At 40.2% G+C, this 18,415-nt stretch overlaps 3 protein-coding genes and 1 long non-coding RNA gene across 18 annotated transcripts; 2 read left to right on the top strand and 2 right to left on the bottom strand.

The window, feature by feature from the left end:
• LOC103994153 (uncharacterized) lies at positions 1-4,105 on the bottom strand. Of its 3 annotated transcripts, XR_010481642.1 has the most exons (5): positions 3,794-4,105; positions 3,443-3,718; positions 3,207-3,366; positions 447-1,060; positions 231-370 (listed from the first exon to the last, which is right to left on the bottom strand). XR_010481642.1 is itself a non-coding variant. In XM_009414475.3 (4 exons), exons 1-4 carry the CDS (start codon positions 4,025-4,027, stop codon positions 192-194), a joined length of 849 nt encoding a protein of 282 aa, XP_009412750.1. In that variant the 5' UTR covers positions 4,028-4,101; the 3' UTR covers positions 1-191. The 3 variants fall into 3 exon arrangements, 2 of the variants coding, with proteins under 2 accessions (XP_009412750.1, XP_018681929.1); XM_009414475.3 differs by lacking the exon at positions 447-1,060 and having other exon boundaries at positions 1-370; positions 3,794-4,101; XM_018826384.2 differs by lacking the exons at positions 231-370; positions 447-1,060 and adding an exon at positions 1,067-2,158 and having other exon boundaries at positions 3,794-4,104.
• A 140-nt stretch (positions 4,106-4,245) lies between these two features.
• Positions 4,246-8,825, top strand: LOC103994142 (uncharacterized). Of its 8 annotated transcripts, XR_010481645.1 has the most exons (6): positions 4,246-4,623; positions 4,875-5,501; positions 6,207-6,864; positions 7,136-7,595; positions 7,715-7,767; positions 8,319-8,825. It is a non-coding gene; the product is annotated as an uncharacterized LOC103994142 (long non-coding RNA). The 8 variants fall into 8 exon arrangements; XR_010481646.1 differs by having other exon boundaries at positions 4,806-6,864; XR_010481643.1 differs by having other exon boundaries at positions 4,815-6,864.
• Positions 4,666-10,129, bottom strand: LOC135598648 (oligopeptide transporter 7-like). The gene is made up of 7 exons (XM_065092763.1): positions 9,888-10,129; positions 9,293-9,810; positions 9,110-9,207; positions 7,149-7,718; positions 6,666-6,921; positions 6,398-6,580; positions 4,666-5,440 (listed from the first exon to the last, which is right to left on the bottom strand). The coding sequence occupies exons 1-7, from the start codon at positions 9,925-9,927 to the stop codon at positions 4,826-4,828; spliced, it is 2,280 nt and encodes a 759-aa protein (XP_064948835.1). The 5' UTR covers positions 9,928-10,129; the 3' UTR covers positions 4,666-4,825.
• An 898-nt stretch (positions 10,130-11,027) lies between these two features.
• On the top strand, positions 11,028-18,169 carry LOC135584325 (pentatricopeptide repeat-containing protein At5g08510-like). 6 transcript variants are annotated; one of them, XM_065092768.1, is made up of 5 exons: positions 11,028-12,016; positions 12,766-13,919; positions 14,164-14,488; positions 14,579-14,604; positions 17,639-18,169. In XM_065092768.1, exons 1-2 carry the CDS (start codon positions 11,090-11,092, stop codon positions 13,360-13,362), a joined length of 1,524 nt encoding a protein of 507 aa, XP_064948840.1. In that variant the 5' UTR covers positions 11,028-11,089; the 3' UTR covers positions 13,363-13,919; positions 14,164-14,488; positions 14,579-14,604; positions 17,639-18,169. The 6 variants fall into 6 exon arrangements, with proteins under 6 accessions (XP_064948840.1, XP_064948838.1, XP_064948837.1 ...); XM_065092766.1 differs by having other exon boundaries at positions 14,164-14,481; XM_065092765.1 differs by having other exon boundaries at positions 14,164-17,188.
• Positions 18,170-18,415: the final 246 nt, after the last annotated feature.

Genomic DNA, 18,415 nt, shown 5'->3' on the forward strand with positions numbered 1-18,415 from the left:
TTTGATCACACAAACAAAAAACTAATATTTTATGGCCGTGAATCATCTTATGCTTAGTCTGACAGGTACACAGCTAAAGGGATCATCAAGAGGACAAAAAACTATCATTTTATGCTTCGTCTGTCTGACAGATACACAGCTAAATGGATCGTCAAGAGTATGTCCTCAGAGCCGAGAGATGAAGAGTCGATTCAAGGCCAGTTGGTGAACTCAAACACCTTAAAGACTATGTCGATACCAGTCGGGATCTGTGATACAAACAGTAGGACGTTCAACGTGTTGAGCGCAATGTGCAGATTCCGTGCTGCATCGTTCCCCTTCTGCATTGCCGGCACAAGTGAAGCGGCTAATGCCCACAGCGCTGTTATGCCTGCAATTAACATAATCACAGTTGTCATGGAAATCCACGGATCACAAATACCATCACAAAATCCTAAAATTTGTACCTTGGATACCGACAGAGAAGTAGAGATGTCTCCAATCAGGACTAGCAACAAAGGCCCCTCAATGTGATGAGACATGGGAACAACTTGGAGTATCTAAGAATAGGCTACTTTTGCATGATGGTCCATATTACCCATCACTACTACTGTAACATCGGACTGTTTCTGACCACACGGTGAAATCCACAGAAGGAAGCACAAGTCTTTTGTTCATCATGGAATTCATGGATGACTTTTTGCATTAACCTTGTCATAGTTGAAGCAATCTCGACTCCTTTCGGGTATTCACCTCTCTTTTCATCTTTTACATTTACAATGTGAAACCAAACTTACACATATAAGCTAAGTCTTATCACCATCTTATTTATCATTTACCTTGTTCTTCAGAACCTTACACTGACAACAAATTCAGAGACCTCATTCTTCAGAGCCCTAAACTACAACCAAGTTGCTTATCTTCGTTATATCTGGATCAATATAAAGTTCCAATGTAAGAAAGCTCTAATTTTTTGAAAAATCCCAACTGTTTTAGTGCTTCCAGTAGCTGGCATGTGTCGAAATTCCAAAACAATGGATGACGGTTTCCATTTGTTAGTGATTTGAAGAGTTCCTTACAGCTGCATCTACAAGTGCTGGGTTAAGTTTAAGCTAGATATGATCACTTAGAATCAAAAGTGCTTAGCAAAAGCAAATTGATCAGCATTCACAACAATGATAGTTAATCAAAATTAAAGATAAAAATATATTTTCGTCTGTGATGAAACTGAATGCCTTTCATTTGCAACAGTCTCCTTGAAGAAAAAAAGATCGTCTCTGGTATCTATAAATATCCTATTCCACAAGCCCCATGAAAGTGCCTAAGACTACCGCCTCAAGTTCACCATGTGCTACTGACTAAAACAATGTTGAAATTTCGATTAAGATAAAAATCAGTGTGTTTCGTTCAGTTTCGTCAAGCTCTGCTAAATCGACAAATTCTGTTATGTGATGACTAGCGAGGAAATCAATAATCTTTTCTTTTAGCTCAAGGAGTTGGGGTGAACTTGGACAGTGAAACCATTTACTGCTGGAGCATATTTGACACACTCGATTAGGTCGATCATCTGCCATACTGCATCTATCCGGATCTCCCTAAGATACATGAAACCACTGGATAGGTGGTCTGGATATTGGGAGGAGTGTGCTGCACTTGTGCTCATGAACTATACAACAGAGTATCTGAACTCAAAGTAATCTAGGTCTTGCAACAGGATTGTCCTCCCAACAAGTCATTATCTTTGACATTTTTGTTACTCTTAAAGAACTTTTCTTTTTACATTTAATGGCTACTTAAATGGTTATTTGGGATCCTATTTTTGACTCGTAGTGTCATAAGAATAAGACCGAAACTAGAGATAGATAAGTAAAAGAAATGTCAAGCAATTCCAAATCAAGTTTTGGAAATCTAAATAACTCTATAATATGGTTTCACAAGGTTATGAATTGAAGGATTTTCCAAAAAATTCAAACATATTTAAAGCATAAATAAAGGTTGTCTTTTTTTCCCTTGATACAATAGATGGCCAAATTATTGGAATAAAAAAGACCAAACTTCTCTGCTCCCCCATAGTGTAAACGAACAGCCATGGGTATGATCTCTAGATCTCACTCCTAGAAAACCAAGTCCATGCAGAATCCTTGTTTTCTTCACTTTGACCCTCTGACTTATTTCCTTCCTGAAGCATGATTGAAAAATCAATCTTTCTGTTAATTATCTATGGTAACTCAACATCAGAACAATAGCAACCCATCACTTTGTTCCTAATTTCCGAGTGTTTGTTCATTTGATGTCATACAAACTTCGAACTTGTGCAATCAGAAATTTTTTGCAACAATATTATATTAATATGGTTTTTTTTTTTTAGAAAACAACATTTAAATTGATCAACTTGAACTTCATGTACATCAATTTCTTGTTGAATTATAGGACCGTAAACTGTAAACTGGTCAGATGCAGGGTCTTGAACTTGCATATCAGATGCATTCAGATCGACATCTAAAGGATCCACAGGTGAATTTCGAAATCCGTGTAACATAGAATGCATGATACAGCTACAGATCGTGAACTTTTATGTTGATATTGTCATCTACAATTTGCAAGATTGGCTATTTCGAGAAAATACATATGATTCAGAATCGATCAACATCAAAACCAAATTCCCAAACAGTTGGAAGATTGTAGAACTCTGTCCTATGGCATGGAACTTGGTTTGATTTAATCGAAATTATCTGCAGACACCGATCAGTAGCGGTCCCATTCTAGTTCTGACATCTCCGATCAGTACAGAAAATTTCGGGCTGTTCAAACTAAGCTTTCACCAAATATCAACTGAAATGATCTCAATTAGTTCCAAATGACTTCGATTCTAGTTGGCTTCAGTCGGCAGTTGCTGATTCCAGTCCTCTCCCAGTTAAATGTCGGTCAACTCCAAAAAGAATCAGATAGTTAGAAACCTGATCTATAACTGGTTACGACAATGCAATCCTATTCAATTCAAACCTCAAACCTCATGAATCTCAATCATGTAAACCTCGGTCGAGAAGAAGAAACTAGTCACTTCCTGATACTTGAGCTTAAATTAATCACCAAGATCTGTTTACTAGACGAATTTTTTGGTGTGTTCTTAAAACATTCACTATAAAGAGAAGCTCCAAGGGAGGACAAAGTGTAAACCAGCAGATAGGGAAACAACAAAACGTAAGGAAGAAGGTGAGGGAACGCACCAGCGCCACCGAACAAGTGAGGGCCCGGGAAGAGCTGCCCTGTCCGAATCCACGTATTGAGGCATCCACCCACCGCCTCCAACACGCCGAACCCCAGCAGTATCGAGCCCGCATTGTAGTGCCGCTCCCTATATGAGCCCTTCAACAGCGCCTTCCTCTCCTAACAACGCAAACCATCCCAACGAGGATGACTAAAAATCCAATCTTCTGACTGAAAAAAGAAGACCGAGAAGTACCTCGGTTAGCTGCTGAATCTTTGCCTCCGCAGGAGTCGGAGATGCCGGAGGCGAAGCTTCGGCGTCAGATCCAGCGGCGATGGTCATGGGGGCAGCTGGGGCCGCCTGCTTGAGCTCATTGATCTCATTTTGGATGGTGCGGACCCGCCGCCACTGCCACCCCAAATACCCTGCCCATAGCGTGTAGAAGAACAGGCCGCCCATCACCACTGGGTGGACCAACGCAAAGGTCCGCCCTTCCAAGATTCCGAACTCCCCGTCCAGGGCAAGCGCGTCCTTCCAACCAGGAAAAGCCATCACTTCGACTGCGATCAAAGGATAAAGAAAGAGGCGCAAAAGCAGGGAGCTAACCTGAGGGTGGAAGAAGAGAGGAAGAGAGAAGGCGACGGCGGCGGCGGCGGGGAGGATGGAAGGGGCATCGGAGAGGAGTGGGAGGGCCGGAGAGGGCAGATGGGGGCGAGGGGCGGAGGGGAGGCGGGGCAGGCAGGGCGGCCGGGGATTAGGGAATGGCTTGAGACCAGAGGAACGGTTTCCATTACGCTTCGGAAGGAGGTTGACAAGGCCGAGGGTGGCGGTGGCAGCCATCACGATGAGGTGGAGGGCTTAGAGCTCGTCGGTAGTGATACGGGGGAGGGAGCAGGAGGTAATTGTGGAGATTTCTTGCTGCCCACGTGACATGATAAAGACAGACAACGTCGACTTTACGATAGACTCGATTTAGACGCACGCATTTCACGTGGACAACAAATAACTCTCTTTTCAAGAAAATCTCGTAATGCCACGTGTGAACCGCCCCCCCCAACCACCCCCAAAAAACAATAAATTAGTATGATCAAAGTAGCCTTGCACGCAATCTGATGTCCAGGTGGGCCTTCTTTGAACCAGACGTATGCACCCAAACGAGAAATATTCCGCCGGTTCGACCATGCCCTCCACATGTTTGATGGAATGCCGAGCTGGGATGGTCGTCCCGTGCTAGAGCTTCGCTGCTGTGAGGCACTCCTCCGTCGGCACGTCGCATGTCACACTGCCCGCAGCCCATACCGGAGGGTGCACGCGGAGTTGAAGTGCGATTCTCGTCAAACAGCATCACCTTCTGTTCTGCCAACCGGTATTCTGCCCATCTCCTCCTAACATTTTGTTAGTTTGGGGAAAAGAACTGTATTGGCTTCAGATTTGGGGTAAGTTGGAAGTATTTTTGTTGCTTAAACACACTTCAAATCTGAATAACAGCAGCCATTTCATAGATTCACATAAGTTGAGGGAGAAATCATGTTCACTAATTTGTATGCAATTTACATGTTTGATTAAATGCTTTTCTATCTCCACTGTTGCTTGAATGCATACTTTACTACAACACAAGGTTTTGCAGCTAAACAAACATCAAAATACTGGGCAACCTTCAATAACAACACCCTTGGCTGTCGGGCAGGAAGCCAGAGGACACCCATCCAAGTCATTTCCCGGCCAACTGAGATTGACGTTCTCCAGCCCCAAGCACAGGTACAGCAACACTCCCATGAATGCCAGCCCAGCGTCCAGAGCACCTGAGAGCACATAATTGTGCCGCTGCCACCAATCTCGCCTGTACCTGTAGACCACGTAGCCTGACAAGAAGCCGACAATGATCCATGTAATATAATTCACAGCCGTTGCCGGAGGCATGGATCCGGTGGCACCAATCAATACTGGCATGTTTATGAGACGGATCCATTCCTGGTTTGGAAAGGCCTTGTGTCCAAACCAGACGAGCACAGGTGCCAGTGCACCAGCCAGAAAGAACCAGTTGACGTTGGAGTAGGTGCCGAGGTCTCCAAATATCCGGCGTGGACCAATTAGACCCCATATGACAGAGGCATCGTAGAAGACATGGTCACCGGGGCAGGTCCATGGACTGTCTGAAGGCAGGAGCTCTTTGTTGCAGATGTCAGGAATTGTCTCCATAAGCCACCATGCAGTACCCAAATAAACCATTGCAGCAATTACAGTGCCTACAACCTATATTGATTTTCCAACACTCAGTAGTCTGTGGCAACCAAACAAAAGTTGGTTTCTACAGGTATGCCTCACTCAAAGATGTTTCAGATTTCCTAGCTGACATAATTTACTGTGCCACATAGTTTTATGTTGTCTTAGAGAGGATCTAACTTTGCTTTCACAAATATTGAGCCTTTCAAATGAACAAATATAGGTAGAGTTATTAAATTAAGCTGCATGGCTGGTGTCTTTTTCTTTTTTTTTCTGTTCCTAATTTGCAATGTAAATGTTGCTCATTTTCTTCATGTTCTTACTGTATCGGTCATATGTTGTATCTGCTTTATTAGAAGCTCATTTCCTGTGATCTTCAATTGGTGTAGGATTGTAGGAGTGGCAAGCTTATTTCCTGTTATGTAATATCTATGAGGCTATTTTCATTTGCAGAAACTGTGATTATGCATTGAGTACCATATTTTAGTTGGCTAAGAAGAAGATACAATTTTAATCAGCTTTAATGAGATGAATAGAGTATATATGCAGCCAGTACTGTAATGTTAAGAGTTTGCACTTGGACAAACTTGTGTTTCAAGGGAAAAGCTTGTCCTTTGACAAGTCCAAGAGTTAAGGTTTTCCTCTACACACACACACACACACAAAATCTTTCCTCGAGGTAGTTTTTTTAATGTAGAAATTTGTTAAGTTAGCTGCTTTTTAAATTTCTGCTAATTGGTTTTTGTTACGCTTTTGTTGTCAACTAACTATATGAGGAAACATCTTGATGCTATAGGGTTTAAGGTCACCTGAGATTGGTATGCAATTAAGAGATAAACCCTGGAAGATACATCAAGACTAGGAACACAAGGTTTTATACCTAGATCATCTTCTTAGTATTTTATTCAAGCAAACAAGGCCCAAGATGCTTATGTAACTGATGTCTAAGAAGGAATGGTTAAACCAAAGACTAAAGCATAGACAAACCTGAGCCATGAACATGGTTCTGGGTGGTATCTTCATATAGTGCCCCAATTTGAAGTCTTGCAAGAATGTCAATGCCTGTGTCATACTGATGTACCCATATACTTTAAAGCACATGTTTGCGACTGGGCGTCCAGGGTACAAGTACCCCATAATATACTCTGTAATAATGTTTAAGCCTGGTGTCTAGTTCATCAAACACAGGAAACTATCAGTCAGGCTAGTTAACCCAGAATTTGGGACATAATAAAGGAAATCAGCAAGCAAATACCTGGTTTGTGGTGGCTGTGATGATCCCAATGGGGAGTGTGAAGAAAATGGCGATGAAGCAGGCTAATAATACACCCCACCATGGAAGCTGGAGCTGATCGATGTAGTACTCGCATGCAAAGATGGTAAGAGCAATGTTGGCAATAAGGACAGCAATAAACCACCACTGGGGCACCTGGTCATATCTGCTCATGAGTTTGGTATGGATATCCATCTTCTTCTCTTTGAATGCTGACTTGCTCATTTGCCATATTTCACTGTGTGCATGGAGCAAAGTAGATTATATGTTTGTACAATGTCCTCACTTTCTCATAAGTCGTAAACTATTCCTTTGTTTTCTATACATCTTCATACTCTATCATTCTTGTTAGGTTTGGTCACAACATTTGGCTTTAAATATTTCATTTGCAGAAAATTGATATTAGAAAAGTTCTGCTTACTGGCTTGTGGGCAATTTTGGTGGTGCCACAGAGAGGACTCGTACCTTCCGTGAAAGAGAAGAACATGAGAAATGGTAGCCGTGAGAGACGCAAAGCCGATACCATAAGTCACTGCAAAGAATGTGCTCAAGTAGAGTGGACCATTCTTTTCATAGGCCATAATGTCAAGGTGGAAGTTGGAGTCGATGATGCTGGAGATGTTGTAACCCTGCCCAGTTGATGTGAAAAGTCCATCCGAGAAGATAGGGAAGGTCTTTGCCTTGTAGAGGTTGAGCCAATATGAAATTGGTGTGATGACATACATGATGAGCACAAAACCAGCTGCAACATTGGCAGTGGCAAACCAAGGGCTGGCAAGGGGGCTACCTATGTATGAGGAGATGGTGGACCAGTCCAAGCCAATGGCACCGATGCCAAGGCCATAGAGACCAGAACCCAGCTGCTGGGCAAGGATGGACTGGGGGAAGATCCAACAGACCCAAGAGAGGGAGGTGAGCATGGAGACAAGGTAGCCTGGGAAAACATAGTAGGCAAAGCTGCAAACAAATGCCACCATGAAGAACTGGTTCCGAGTCATGCCACCTTTGACCCTTTCTTCTTTTTCGTGCAGGGCCCTGCATGCAGATAGAAGGAAAGCAGTTGAAGTAGCTTGCAACCTTGTCAGTAAGTCTCAATTCTCAAACTCCTGCTCAAGACTCCTGCCTAGTAGTTGCATGAGCAAACCTATTTCTTTCGACAATGTTTCGTAAAAGATTCAGAAAATGAAAACAAATTCTACTACTTCTAGAAAACTTTTTTTTTTTTTTCATTCAGTGTTCTTCAGAAAATGAAAGCGAAATTCATCTTTTTTTCCTACACCCCAAACACTAGTAAAGAACTCTTTTCATTTCTACAATCCAAAAACTTATTATTTAATGGGAAATATTTTCCACTTTTATTCTTCATCATAGATGACTAAGTCATGGATTATCATAAAGAAATTGGCAAATATTTTTTTGATACTCTTAGATTTTATTCCTAATTGATCTCTGAATCATTTGCTATTGCTTCTACTTTTTGCCTTGATTAAACAAGATTTTGATAACCAGTCATCAGCAATATCATGTCATAGTTTGACTTTTTCAAGAGAGAGAGAGAAGAAGAAAAAAAACAAGGAAGCCAGTCAATATTCACTTAATCACATGGTTCTCTGTTTCCCTCGTGTGATTTCTCAGATTCTTCAAGGAAGCATGGGGTGTACTGCTACTTAATTGCCGTTGCCCAGAGTTATGGTTTGATCTTTCTGCTGCCGACACCACCATTTCCTTTCTTTCCAGATCTACTCACAGGTAATTTTTTCAGATCTGAGCCGTCATATACTCTCACTTTGATCTTACAGTTCAGGTGCACTAACAATTATATTACTGCTACACTCATATCGAAGTTGATTCCGTTTAGTAAACAAGGAAACCATGGTAAGATCAGTTTGTATGCCATGTGAATGATTATTATCATCAAGCCCAACAATTAAGCTTCAGATGTGAATCAAAAACACAACAGTTGACATCAGGTGGATGATTTCATGGAGTGTCCTTTTCTTATGATTGACAACAGAGAGAGCTTGAAAAGAATCTGTGTAAACACAATTTTTTCTACTTATTATTATTAGATGAGGCTAATATTCAACTTTAAATGTATAGCAGATGTCCCCACGATTGATGTGGTTTGCAAGCAAGAATCAATATCTGTGCATCCCTATCAATATCAATAATGGTCATGTTAACTTGTACTCCTGCATAAAAATATCCCTGTTAACAGATCTCACGCAACACAACATGCTGAATGTGTGACTTGCTTTCAGATATTAGACATATATTAAGAGTTGGACCTCTCATCAATGCCAACGAATGTTTGACAATAATAATAAATAGCTTGCCAAGCAAAAAAGCAAAAAAGTATATTTATTAATATTTAGATAAAAATAATAATTTGGTTGTTAAGTTGACGTGATTGATGTCATCTTTACCTGAACAAGGAGACCTGCACCAAGTTATAGGGCCACCACATGGCCGCCGGCTCCACCAGATACCGCCGGAATATCCCCGCCCATCCGAAGCCCAACACCTGATCCATGTGAGGCGACGTCTCAGCCAAAACGAATCATGCAGTAGTACTGCTACCCGAGCAATGGAGCAAAGAGAATATATGCCTGCGTGGTGATGACGACGAGGAAAGAGACGAAGAAGGTGATGTGCTTCTGGTAGAATATCTTGACGGCGGTGACGACGTGGATGGCGTAGACGCTGCCGGCGCCGGAGTTGGCGAAGATGGTGATGAGGACGTGCTCCTTCATGTTGAAGGGCCCCGGGTTGAGCGTGAACTCCCACCGGCTTCCTTTGAAGAAGACGCGGTCGGTGATGGTGGAGGCCATGAGGTGGCCCAGCGGCACCACCGCGATCTGCGCCGAGATGGAGGTGATGGACAGCGGCTCCTTCCGGTACCAGAAGAACTGGTTCAGGAAGGAGAGCAGCACGCAGGACGCCGTTCCCAGGACCCACATCCGGAACGTCAGCACCGGCGTCGTGGGGTCATCTTCCACAGGCACAGTCAGCGCCACCTGCTCGATCGGCGAGTTCTCCTCCTCCTCCTCCTCCTCCTCCTCCTCTCCCTCTTCTTGCCACGGTGGAGATTTCGCCGATGACTCAGAGGTGGAGAGCTCGTGGGTGACTGCATCATGAGGTAGAATGAGGAGGGGATTCGACGAGAGAAGGCACGAGAGGTGTAGGGGGAAACGATAAGCTTACGTAGTGAAACTGAGATCTCTTCTTCTCGAGTGCTGTCCATTTCGGTCAGCTGCGTTCTTCTTCCTCCTCCTCCTTTGTAGATTCTATCTGGAGAAGAACAAATGGAAGCTATATGCTTGAAGGAAGAGGAATCAGCATCTTCCCATTTCTGCTAGATCTACTTTTTCGTATCGGATGAGTTCTGCAGGGTGTGCAGGAAGGAAGAGGGTTTGACCAACCAGCACACTGCAGGCGCATCTACCGTCCTATTCTACTCTATTTACCTTTTGCTCGATACACTTAATGAATGCATGCCTTAATAATTCCAATCATGCTTTCACAATTTACCTACTCAGTTGATGAATGATTGATCATGAAAATATATGATATAGATAGCAACGTTGCTGGTAGCATGCAATCTGGAATGCATGTGTTCCACATGTTCACCAACGTGCAGTTGGGTCCACCTTTGCTTGTCCTTCTATAGAAGGAAGTCAATGCATATAATTTTATTGAATTTAGTTCCTTCTTGTGAAAATTCTTGCCTCGAATTTCTAATTATACGAAAGTAATTCTAATGGAAAAGAAAGAATTCTTTAAGTTGAGTTATATAATTATAAAGCTTTGATCTGTATATCGCTCTTCCAAATAATTATAAATATATTAATTATTAATATTTTTATATTAATGATTTATTGTGAATTAGAATGTAACATGTATTTGAATCCGATGCTTATACTTCAAAACAATTTATATTAAGATCTTTATAGTTCTAAAAATAAAATAAATAATTTTATTTGTCTTAACATCGTTAGTTGTATCGACGAAAAACATAATACATGATATTACGGGATCGATATGAAAGTGATATGTAAAAAAATAATTTTAATATTTCTTTCGTTTTTAGTACGTATGATATTGAAATTACTTTCTTGCTGATAAAAGTCGTCGAAAATAAAATGAATATTAAAATTATTTTTTTACTTAATATTTTTGGATCGATCTAATATATAATGTCACATATTATATAGACGGTGTTAGAATAAATAAAATTATTTATTTTATTTTTTAACCTATAAAAATTTAAATATAAAAATCACGATGCTAATATGATCCAAATATAAAAGGTGATAACGTAGTTAATCCTCCAACCACTGCATCAGTAGCCAACGCTTCCCAAGAGCAAGCGAGCAAGAGGCCATCTCGGGGGAGCCCGGCGTGGGATGAACCAGATCAAACAGATCCATGCTTTCACCCTCCGCAATGGCCTCGACGACATCCAAGCCCTCGTCCTGAAGCTGCTCCAAGTTCCCAACCTCCCCTACGCCCACGCCCTCCTCCTCTCCCATCCCCACCCCCCGCCCACTTTCCTCTACAACAAGCTCTTCCAGGCCTACGCCCGCGGCGCCGGGAGCGCGTTCGAGCCCTGCGCTGCACTCTTCGCCCGCATGCGTCGGCCCCCCAACCCGCACTCCTTCGTCTTCCTCTTCTCCGCCTGCACCGCCTTCGCTCGCCCCGCCCACGGCCGCGCCCTCCACGCCCGCTTTCTCCTCTCCGGCCTCCCTTTCGACGCCTTCGTCGCCACCTCCCTCCTCGACTTCTATGCCAAGTCCGGCCTCCTCGACTCCGCCCGCCGCCTGTTCGATGAGTTGCCCTTCCGGGACGTCGCAATGTGGAACTCCTTGATCGGCGGGTACACCAGGTGGGGCGAGCTGGACCAGGCCAGGGAGTTGTTCGAGATGATGCCCTTTAGAAACGTAATCTCTTGGACGTCCATGGTCTCCGGGTATGCCCAGAATGGGCGCTATGAGGAGGCCGTCCGTGCGTTCTCGAGGATGTGGGAGGAAGCCGAGGTGAAGCCTAACGAGGTCACGCTCGCGAGCGTGCTGCCGGCATGCGCCCACCTTGGGGCGATAGGGCTGGGAGAGAAAATAGAGAACTATGCACGTGAGAAGGGATTGATAGGGAATGTGTTCGTGTGCAATGCTTTACTGGAGATGTATGGAAAGTGCGGGAACATTCATCGTGCAAGGAAGGTATTCGATGAAATGGGTGTTAGAAGAAATTTGTGCTCTTGGAATTCGATGATAGTGGCATTGGCAGTGCATGGGATGTGGTGTCAAGGCCTTGAGCTTTTCCATGAAATGAGGGTATGCCACTTCTACATTGCCTTATTCTAAAAGATACTCCATGTCTTTTTCAACTTGAAGCAGAAGAAAGTAAGATTGTGTGGTTCAGTGACATTTGAATTGGTTGTATTCTTTCCTTTGTTGTTAATTAGATTTCTTTGTCTTTAGATGCGTAACGGATAGAGATATGTTACAAGTGATTACTAGTCTTTAATGAAGAATCAAATATCATTTAACTTGCCTTCCGTTTGTTATAATATGTGCATTCAATGACTTGTTTCACAAGGACATGCAGCCAATTTATATTGCTTTCCCTTTTTTTTTTTAATGTGTTGTTTAGCTTAGCTAGTAAGACTTTGACAATATATTGCTTTCCTTTCTTCACCACTTGCCCTTTGCAATATATATATGTATGTATATATGTATATATATACATATATATGTATATATATGTATGTATGTGTGTGTGTATATATATATATATATAGGGTAATATTTGGGATTAAATCTCAAGTGTCATAAATGCTAATGATATTAAGATGGCAAGAATCTCACGTTATTGGAAAGAGTTTTATTAGTAACTTGTCAAACGTAGCCATTATATGTTAGAGCAATAAAATAACCTTCTTTTCTTGCTTTTCTAAAATTCATGAAAGAAAGTTCTTGGATGAATACTTTGTTGTATACTTAGTGTACTTGTTGCAGGTGTTATTGCGGTTTTATTTGGACCTCTGTTCAATGATCATTAACATGTTTATCATTGATGTTAGGAAAAAGGAATCTTGCCCAATGATATTACACTTGTAGGTGTTCTCTTGGCTTGCACTCATGGAGGACTGGTGGATGAGGGGCAGTATATCTTCAATTCCATGGAAAAGGACTTTTTCATCACCCCTAAACTGGAACATTATGGTTGCATGGTTGATCTATTAGGGCGTGCTGGACTAACAAAAGAAGCCTACAGTCTGATAACAAGTATGCCAATGGAGCCAGATTCAGTGATATGGGGTGCTCTGCTTGGTGCTTGCAGTTTTCATGGTGACGTCCAATTGGCAGAAGTTGCTGCCGAGTTCCTATTTAAACTTGAGCCATGGAACCCAGGAAACCTTGTGATTCTTTCCAATATATATGCTTCATCAGGGAGATGGAATTCTGTTGCTAAAATTTGGAAAATGATGAAAGGAAAACTACACAGAAAGTCAGCTGGATATAGCATAATTGAGTTAGATGGGTATATGCATAAGTTCCTCGTGGAGGATAAATCCCATCCACAATTTGAAGAGATATATGTCCTTCTGGACGAGATTACAATGAGGATGAGACACCTTAGTTACAAACCTAATCTGAATCTCCAGATCGAATGCTAAGGGGATTTGGATATTCATAAGGTTGTGTTCCATTCAAGGACATAAATGAACAGAATCCTCCAAAACCGTAAATGTGTTCCATTATCAAATTTTAGAGCACAAGAAGCTGAATAGAAGGCTATGGTCATGGAGGTCTTGTTGTTTAGTGTTTGACTTAATGGGTTGAAGAAAATAATAGAAGCACCCCAAATGACTGCAAAGCAACTATTGATAAGCATTTTCAATCATTTTATTGAACCTCCTGAATATAAAAAGCAACAACGGTGTTCTGAATCTCAGATCAACGGTTGAAACTTTTGACAACTCTGCGGGATCTCGAGTTATCAACTTTTTATAGAAGGCATGACAGGATCATCCAGTTGGATATAAACTCATGTTTGCTCAAGAAATTGATTTGGTACCAGTCTTAATCAAAGAGGGATGGAAACCTTTTGACGTGTAGCTATATGATATTAGCATTTATCCAAGAAAAGAAAAATTATTCTACTAATGGAGTAGTATAGAGGTTGAAATCAGGAAAAAGTTGTCATGAATAGTACACGAGACTCTCTATTAAGGTAAGTTGAATGATTACTTTTTCATGTCATTTAAACATTTTTTATTGCAATAATGATTGTACTACATGCTTTAAAATTTTAAACTTTCAAAAGAATTACAATTATCAGACAAGTGTTTATGGGGTGGTGTGTCCTTTATGAGAAGAAAGTACTTCACTGTATTAGCCAATTCAAATCGCCATATTTCTATCAGTATTACGTAACACCAAGTTGTTCTTGGTCAATTTCTTTATCTTATTGCCAGATATAGATGAAAAAGTCAGCGAGTTCGACCAAAGCTAATTAGACTGGCCAACTTCAACATATTTAACAAGAGCAGGAAACCAACTGCTACCAGAGAAACCAATCATCCAAGGGGGAGGAACAGAAGAGAGTCGTGGAAGAAGGTTAGGCATAAAAGATCCAATGATAGCACTGAAGCAGAGAAGACATCACTACTATAGTGTTCACCATCTGCTGTTATTGTTATGACCTCCTTGTCACCATCACAGTCACATTCATCAACTGCCATTGCTGTCATAACTTTGCTATCACATTAGCAGAGGAGAGGTTAAGGGGAAAGGTATGAGGTAACAGCTCCTTCTTGAGGAAATATGATAGCAACAACATATAAGAATTAAACTAAAATGAGGAGAGGAACTGACTCCTTACATTTGCAGGCAAAGGTGACAACATGACAGGGAAGGTATATGCCATGATATCCAGAATTAATTCTGAATCTTGTGGTTATTTTACTTGTTTTTTGCATTACCCAACTCCAGCTGCATGATAATTAGAGATGCATCTTTTCCACATTTTATAACTAATAGGATGTTGGATGATATTTTGCTTGAATTGAATATGCACTAAAATGCTACTTGCAGATTACAAAAGGCTAAAGAAAATGATACATATCACCACTGACAAAAGTCTTAGAGAAATAGTTTCAGGTCCTCGTATGAGCTATGCAAACCTCATCTTTATCTATACCTTTATGCCAACCAATAACAAACTATCCTTGTATAGGCATATAAAATACTATGTTTAATATGATGTAGGATAAGAACTGTCAAGAGGCTTTGTCGAAAATTTGAGATATCAGTCGACTTCAATCAGCATTAGAAAAACTCTACGGATGCTGAAATTCATGGTTGTGAGTTTTTTTAATTGTTTGATATTTTGTTTTAGAGACTTATAAGTGGTTAGAAAATGATTTTGGATTATGGTGGTAGCTTTGAATACTGTTTTGAAAACCAACATACAAAGATGAGAGGGTAGATAGATGATCGCAACAAAGAAAGAGAGAGGAGAAAAATACTTGAACTAACCCAAGTTTGTAGGAATCACATATAGGATTTGGCTTCATGCCAATCATGCCTCACAGGCTCTTGGGAGAGCACTTCTTGATTTTGTTGCACCATTTTACCTTGTGACTCATCTGTAGTAAGTTTTGGTTCGGGTCAATTTATCTAATGTGCTCGTCTCCAATTTGTAGTTCAATACTTTTAGATACTGAAACCCTTGTTTTGTTGCTTTTCGTGATGTCCTCTTCTACAATTACAGCCCTGACATTTACATAGAAACATTTGCACTTGTTTTCAATTCTTTCTGGTCTCTGACTTCATTTGCTTTTAGCTTTATCTTGACTTCATATTTCCTCAGTAGACATCAAATCAAAAATCTTCTACATGATGGCTCCTTGAACTCTTCCCAATCTACGGTTGATGATTCTGCCTGATATAATATTTGTCTATGCACGTCTATTAACCATTATTCTGCTCTCTCTGAGCCCCCAAGCTCGCATGTACATCCTAGAGTAATCAAAAGTCCAAAATAATCTTCAAGATAGCTTCTCCACAATTAATTCAAGTATGTCATGGTCATTTGTGTAAGAACTTTTACAGAAGTAGTACTCATCAATGTTTAAATTGTGATATGGTCTTGTAATTGCCATGTTCATCAACATTAACATTTTCCCTAGAGTTTATTTGATTAAAAAGAATAGGAATAATAGTGAGTAATGGTGCCATTGGTCCAATTAATATTTTGATTAATATTATTCGTGTACAATTAATGTTTTTAACATTGTAGGTCCCTCTATTGTTAGTTTTGCGTACATGCGATCAAGATACAATTTATCACTGATGACTAGGAAATTGTTAAAATAAAAGTTATTAATCTGGCTACTTCTGCCATGTTAATTTGCAGTCCCCGATAAAACAAAACTGATCCTGCTCGTGCATACAAAATCTGAACTTGGATTTCATGTCGGGTTGATGATGATGTGGCATCATCGTGGTGCTTATGTGTTATACATGTTGACCACTTGACATCACATGGCACATCAAAATATTAAAATGAAACTTGGTGGGCTACTATATCCCATGTGGATTGCCATGATAGCACCAAGAATATCAAGAAATTCAAGTATACACTTGTGTCTGCATGTAATATTTCTGAAGGAGAAAGTGGCCAAATAATCATAAAGATGGAGGGACCAAATATAAAAGTCAAAGATAGATTGAACAAAATTTTGATACAAGCTCTAAATTGACTATTGATATATAAAAAGGGGATTGATAATGTCATTAGTCCAAAACATTACCTTCATTAAGGTAATTCTGGAACATCGTTAGAACATCATCTTGGTTCATGGTTTATTTAATTTTGATTTTTTTTGGATAGTTGTAATGGTGAAAGCAAGGAAGTTAATGTGGCAGTAAATGTCGAAACAGGAGCGTGAATTACCTAATTTCTACATGGTGACCTTGTTCTATAAATTATCGTTTTACAAGTTTGTTTCCAAGATAATGTTGAAGGCTCTGACAAATGAAAATGACAAATAGAATTTCTGTATTTGTGTTAAAAAAAAAAATTTGCTCATCGGCCACTTGTTTACTCGAGAATTGGAAGTGCTCAAGCAATATAGGAAAACAGGCTTTTGATGTATTTACTTTCTTTGTAATTTTCATTTTAGATATCGTAATTGGCTAAAATAGTGTGAAGTTTTTTGACCTGTATGATTTTTTTACCTCACGTGTCAATTATCATGAATGTACTTGCAAAGGGTTATCAATTTATTGGAACTTCACTATTTTAGATGGTATATCTAGATAAAGATACGCTAGATGTGGAAGCCATGATCATGTGTTGCATGGGTTTTTAAAGCCATGACCAAACTTTCAAAGATTTCCAAAATCTGGCACAGGATTCCCATCAAATCCTTGTTAAGAGAAGTCATGCCCGCATGCTCTTAAGCAGTGCCTTGCTTCTCTCTCCAATACATGAAGGTTGTAAATTATCCTTTGTCTTCAATATTTATTCAAACTAATTACCTTATTTTGCCAATTTTATGAGTACCTTTTCTTAAGTTCCATTATGAGCAGTCATTTTTCGGTGTGGAGTTTTAGTCGATAGTATGCAATTAACTTTGATAGTATGAAGGTGTGTTGTAGTTTTAGGGGAAAAAATGTATTTTGTTTTTTTTATGTTTCTAAATGTGTTGAACTGTTGTTACTGAAATTAGGGATATTTTAGCTGATTAGATGGTCTTACCCATAAGTGCCATGAGTTTTAAGCAATCGGAGACTCCTCTTTAGACAAGTACACGAGCATTTGCACATCATCTATCAGACACGACTTCTCCGTTAATATAACCTTTGCTCGTCATGGTTAATAGTCTGTTAATAATTCTTTTACTTTGGTTTTTACCATCTAAAATGGAAGTTTCTCTCTTGCAGTCAAAGAATTGTCGCAGTCTCAGTGCAGATCGCCTCTAGCTTCCACAAGTTGACCAGTCACAAGAATGATGGTGAATCATGAAATCGGAGTCCTTCCATGCTCGATCGATCGAACGCGATGCGGAATTCTGGGTTTAATCGATCTCGCTTGCTTTCATTTGTGGATGTCGATAAGTTTTGCGGCAGCATGCTTCCAAAGTACCTTGGCACAAAAGACGGCAAAAGAGGCTCCGGATGACCAAAGAAGCAGTGAGGGGAATCATTCGACATGGTTTTTATGGACCGACTGACATATGTGGATTATGGATGGATGGTCCCGAGGTGATCCTTTATACGAATATTTATTTTGCCCTTGGTATGTAATAGAACATAAATCTAAATTATTGTGTTACCAGAATATTGAACCATCATTAAGTTCCAAGATTAACTACGCTTACTTCAACAACCAGGACATGTTAGGATGAGTTGCGATCAGGACACCCTTTTTTTGAATTCTTTTTCAAGCTAAAATCCAGTGTTTGTTATTTATTATCTTTGTTTCCTTTTTTTTCCATTTCTCTATTAAAAGAAATTTTCAGCTTCCTTTTTATTTAGCAAAAATGTTATTCATATTTCAATTATATGAACTCGACAGTGGAAACAACTGGTGCTCGATGATTTAGTTGTAATTTACTTCGATAAAATTTTATTACTTTAAAGTTCCATGTAAATTTTATAAGTCGATACATGAGAATATTTGGAGTGTTTCTAAATCTCTTTTCCAGACTGAAAAAAAAA

Source organism: Musa acuminata, chromosome BXJ2-1 (assembly GCF_036884655.1).
Source record: "Musa acuminata AAA Group cultivar baxijiao chromosome BXJ2-1, Cavendish_Baxijiao_AAA, whole genome shotgun sequence".
In the NCBI taxonomy this organism is placed as follows: Eukaryota; Viridiplantae; Streptophyta; class Magnoliopsida; order Zingiberales; family Musaceae; genus Musa; species Musa acuminata.

What these genes read in the sequence shown, in the direction of transcription:
- LOC103994153 (XM_009414475.3), bottom strand. Translation starts at nt 4,027, where the DNA reads ATGGCTGCCACCGCCACCCTCGGCCTTGTCAACCTCCTTCCGAAGCGT. An exon ending in CTCTCTTCTTCCACCCTCAG is followed by an intron (nt 3,719 to 3,793) that starts GTTAGCTCCCTG and finishes CCTGGTTGGAAG; the next exon opens with GACGCGCTTGCCCTGGACGG. An exon ending in AGATTCAGCAGCTAACCGAG is followed by an intron (nt 3,367 to 3,442) that starts GTACTTCTCGGT and finishes TTGCGTTGTTAG; the next exon opens with GAGAGGAAGGCGCTGTTGAA.
- LOC135598648 (XM_065092763.1), bottom strand. Translation starts at nt 9,927, where the DNA reads ATGGACAGCACTCGAGAAGAAGAGATCTCAGTTTCACTAC. An exon ending in TCGTCGTCATCACCACGCAG is followed by an intron (nt 9,208 to 9,292) that starts GCATATATTCTC and finishes CACATGGATCAG; the next exon opens with GTGTTGGGCTTCGGATGGGC. An exon ending in GTGCAGGTCTCCTTGTTCAG is followed by an intron (nt 7,719 to 9,109) that starts GTAAAGATGACA and finishes ATCTGCATGCAG; the next exon opens with GGCCCTGCACGAAAAAGAAG.
- LOC135584325 (XM_065092765.1), top strand. Translation starts at nt 11,090, where the DNA reads ATGAACCAGATCAAACAGATCCATGCTTTCACCCTCCGCAATGGCCTC. An exon ending in AGCTTTTCCATGAAATGAGG is followed by an intron (nt 12,017 to 12,765) that starts GTATGCCACTTC and finishes CATTGATGTTAG; the next exon opens with GAAAAAGGAATCTTGCCCAA.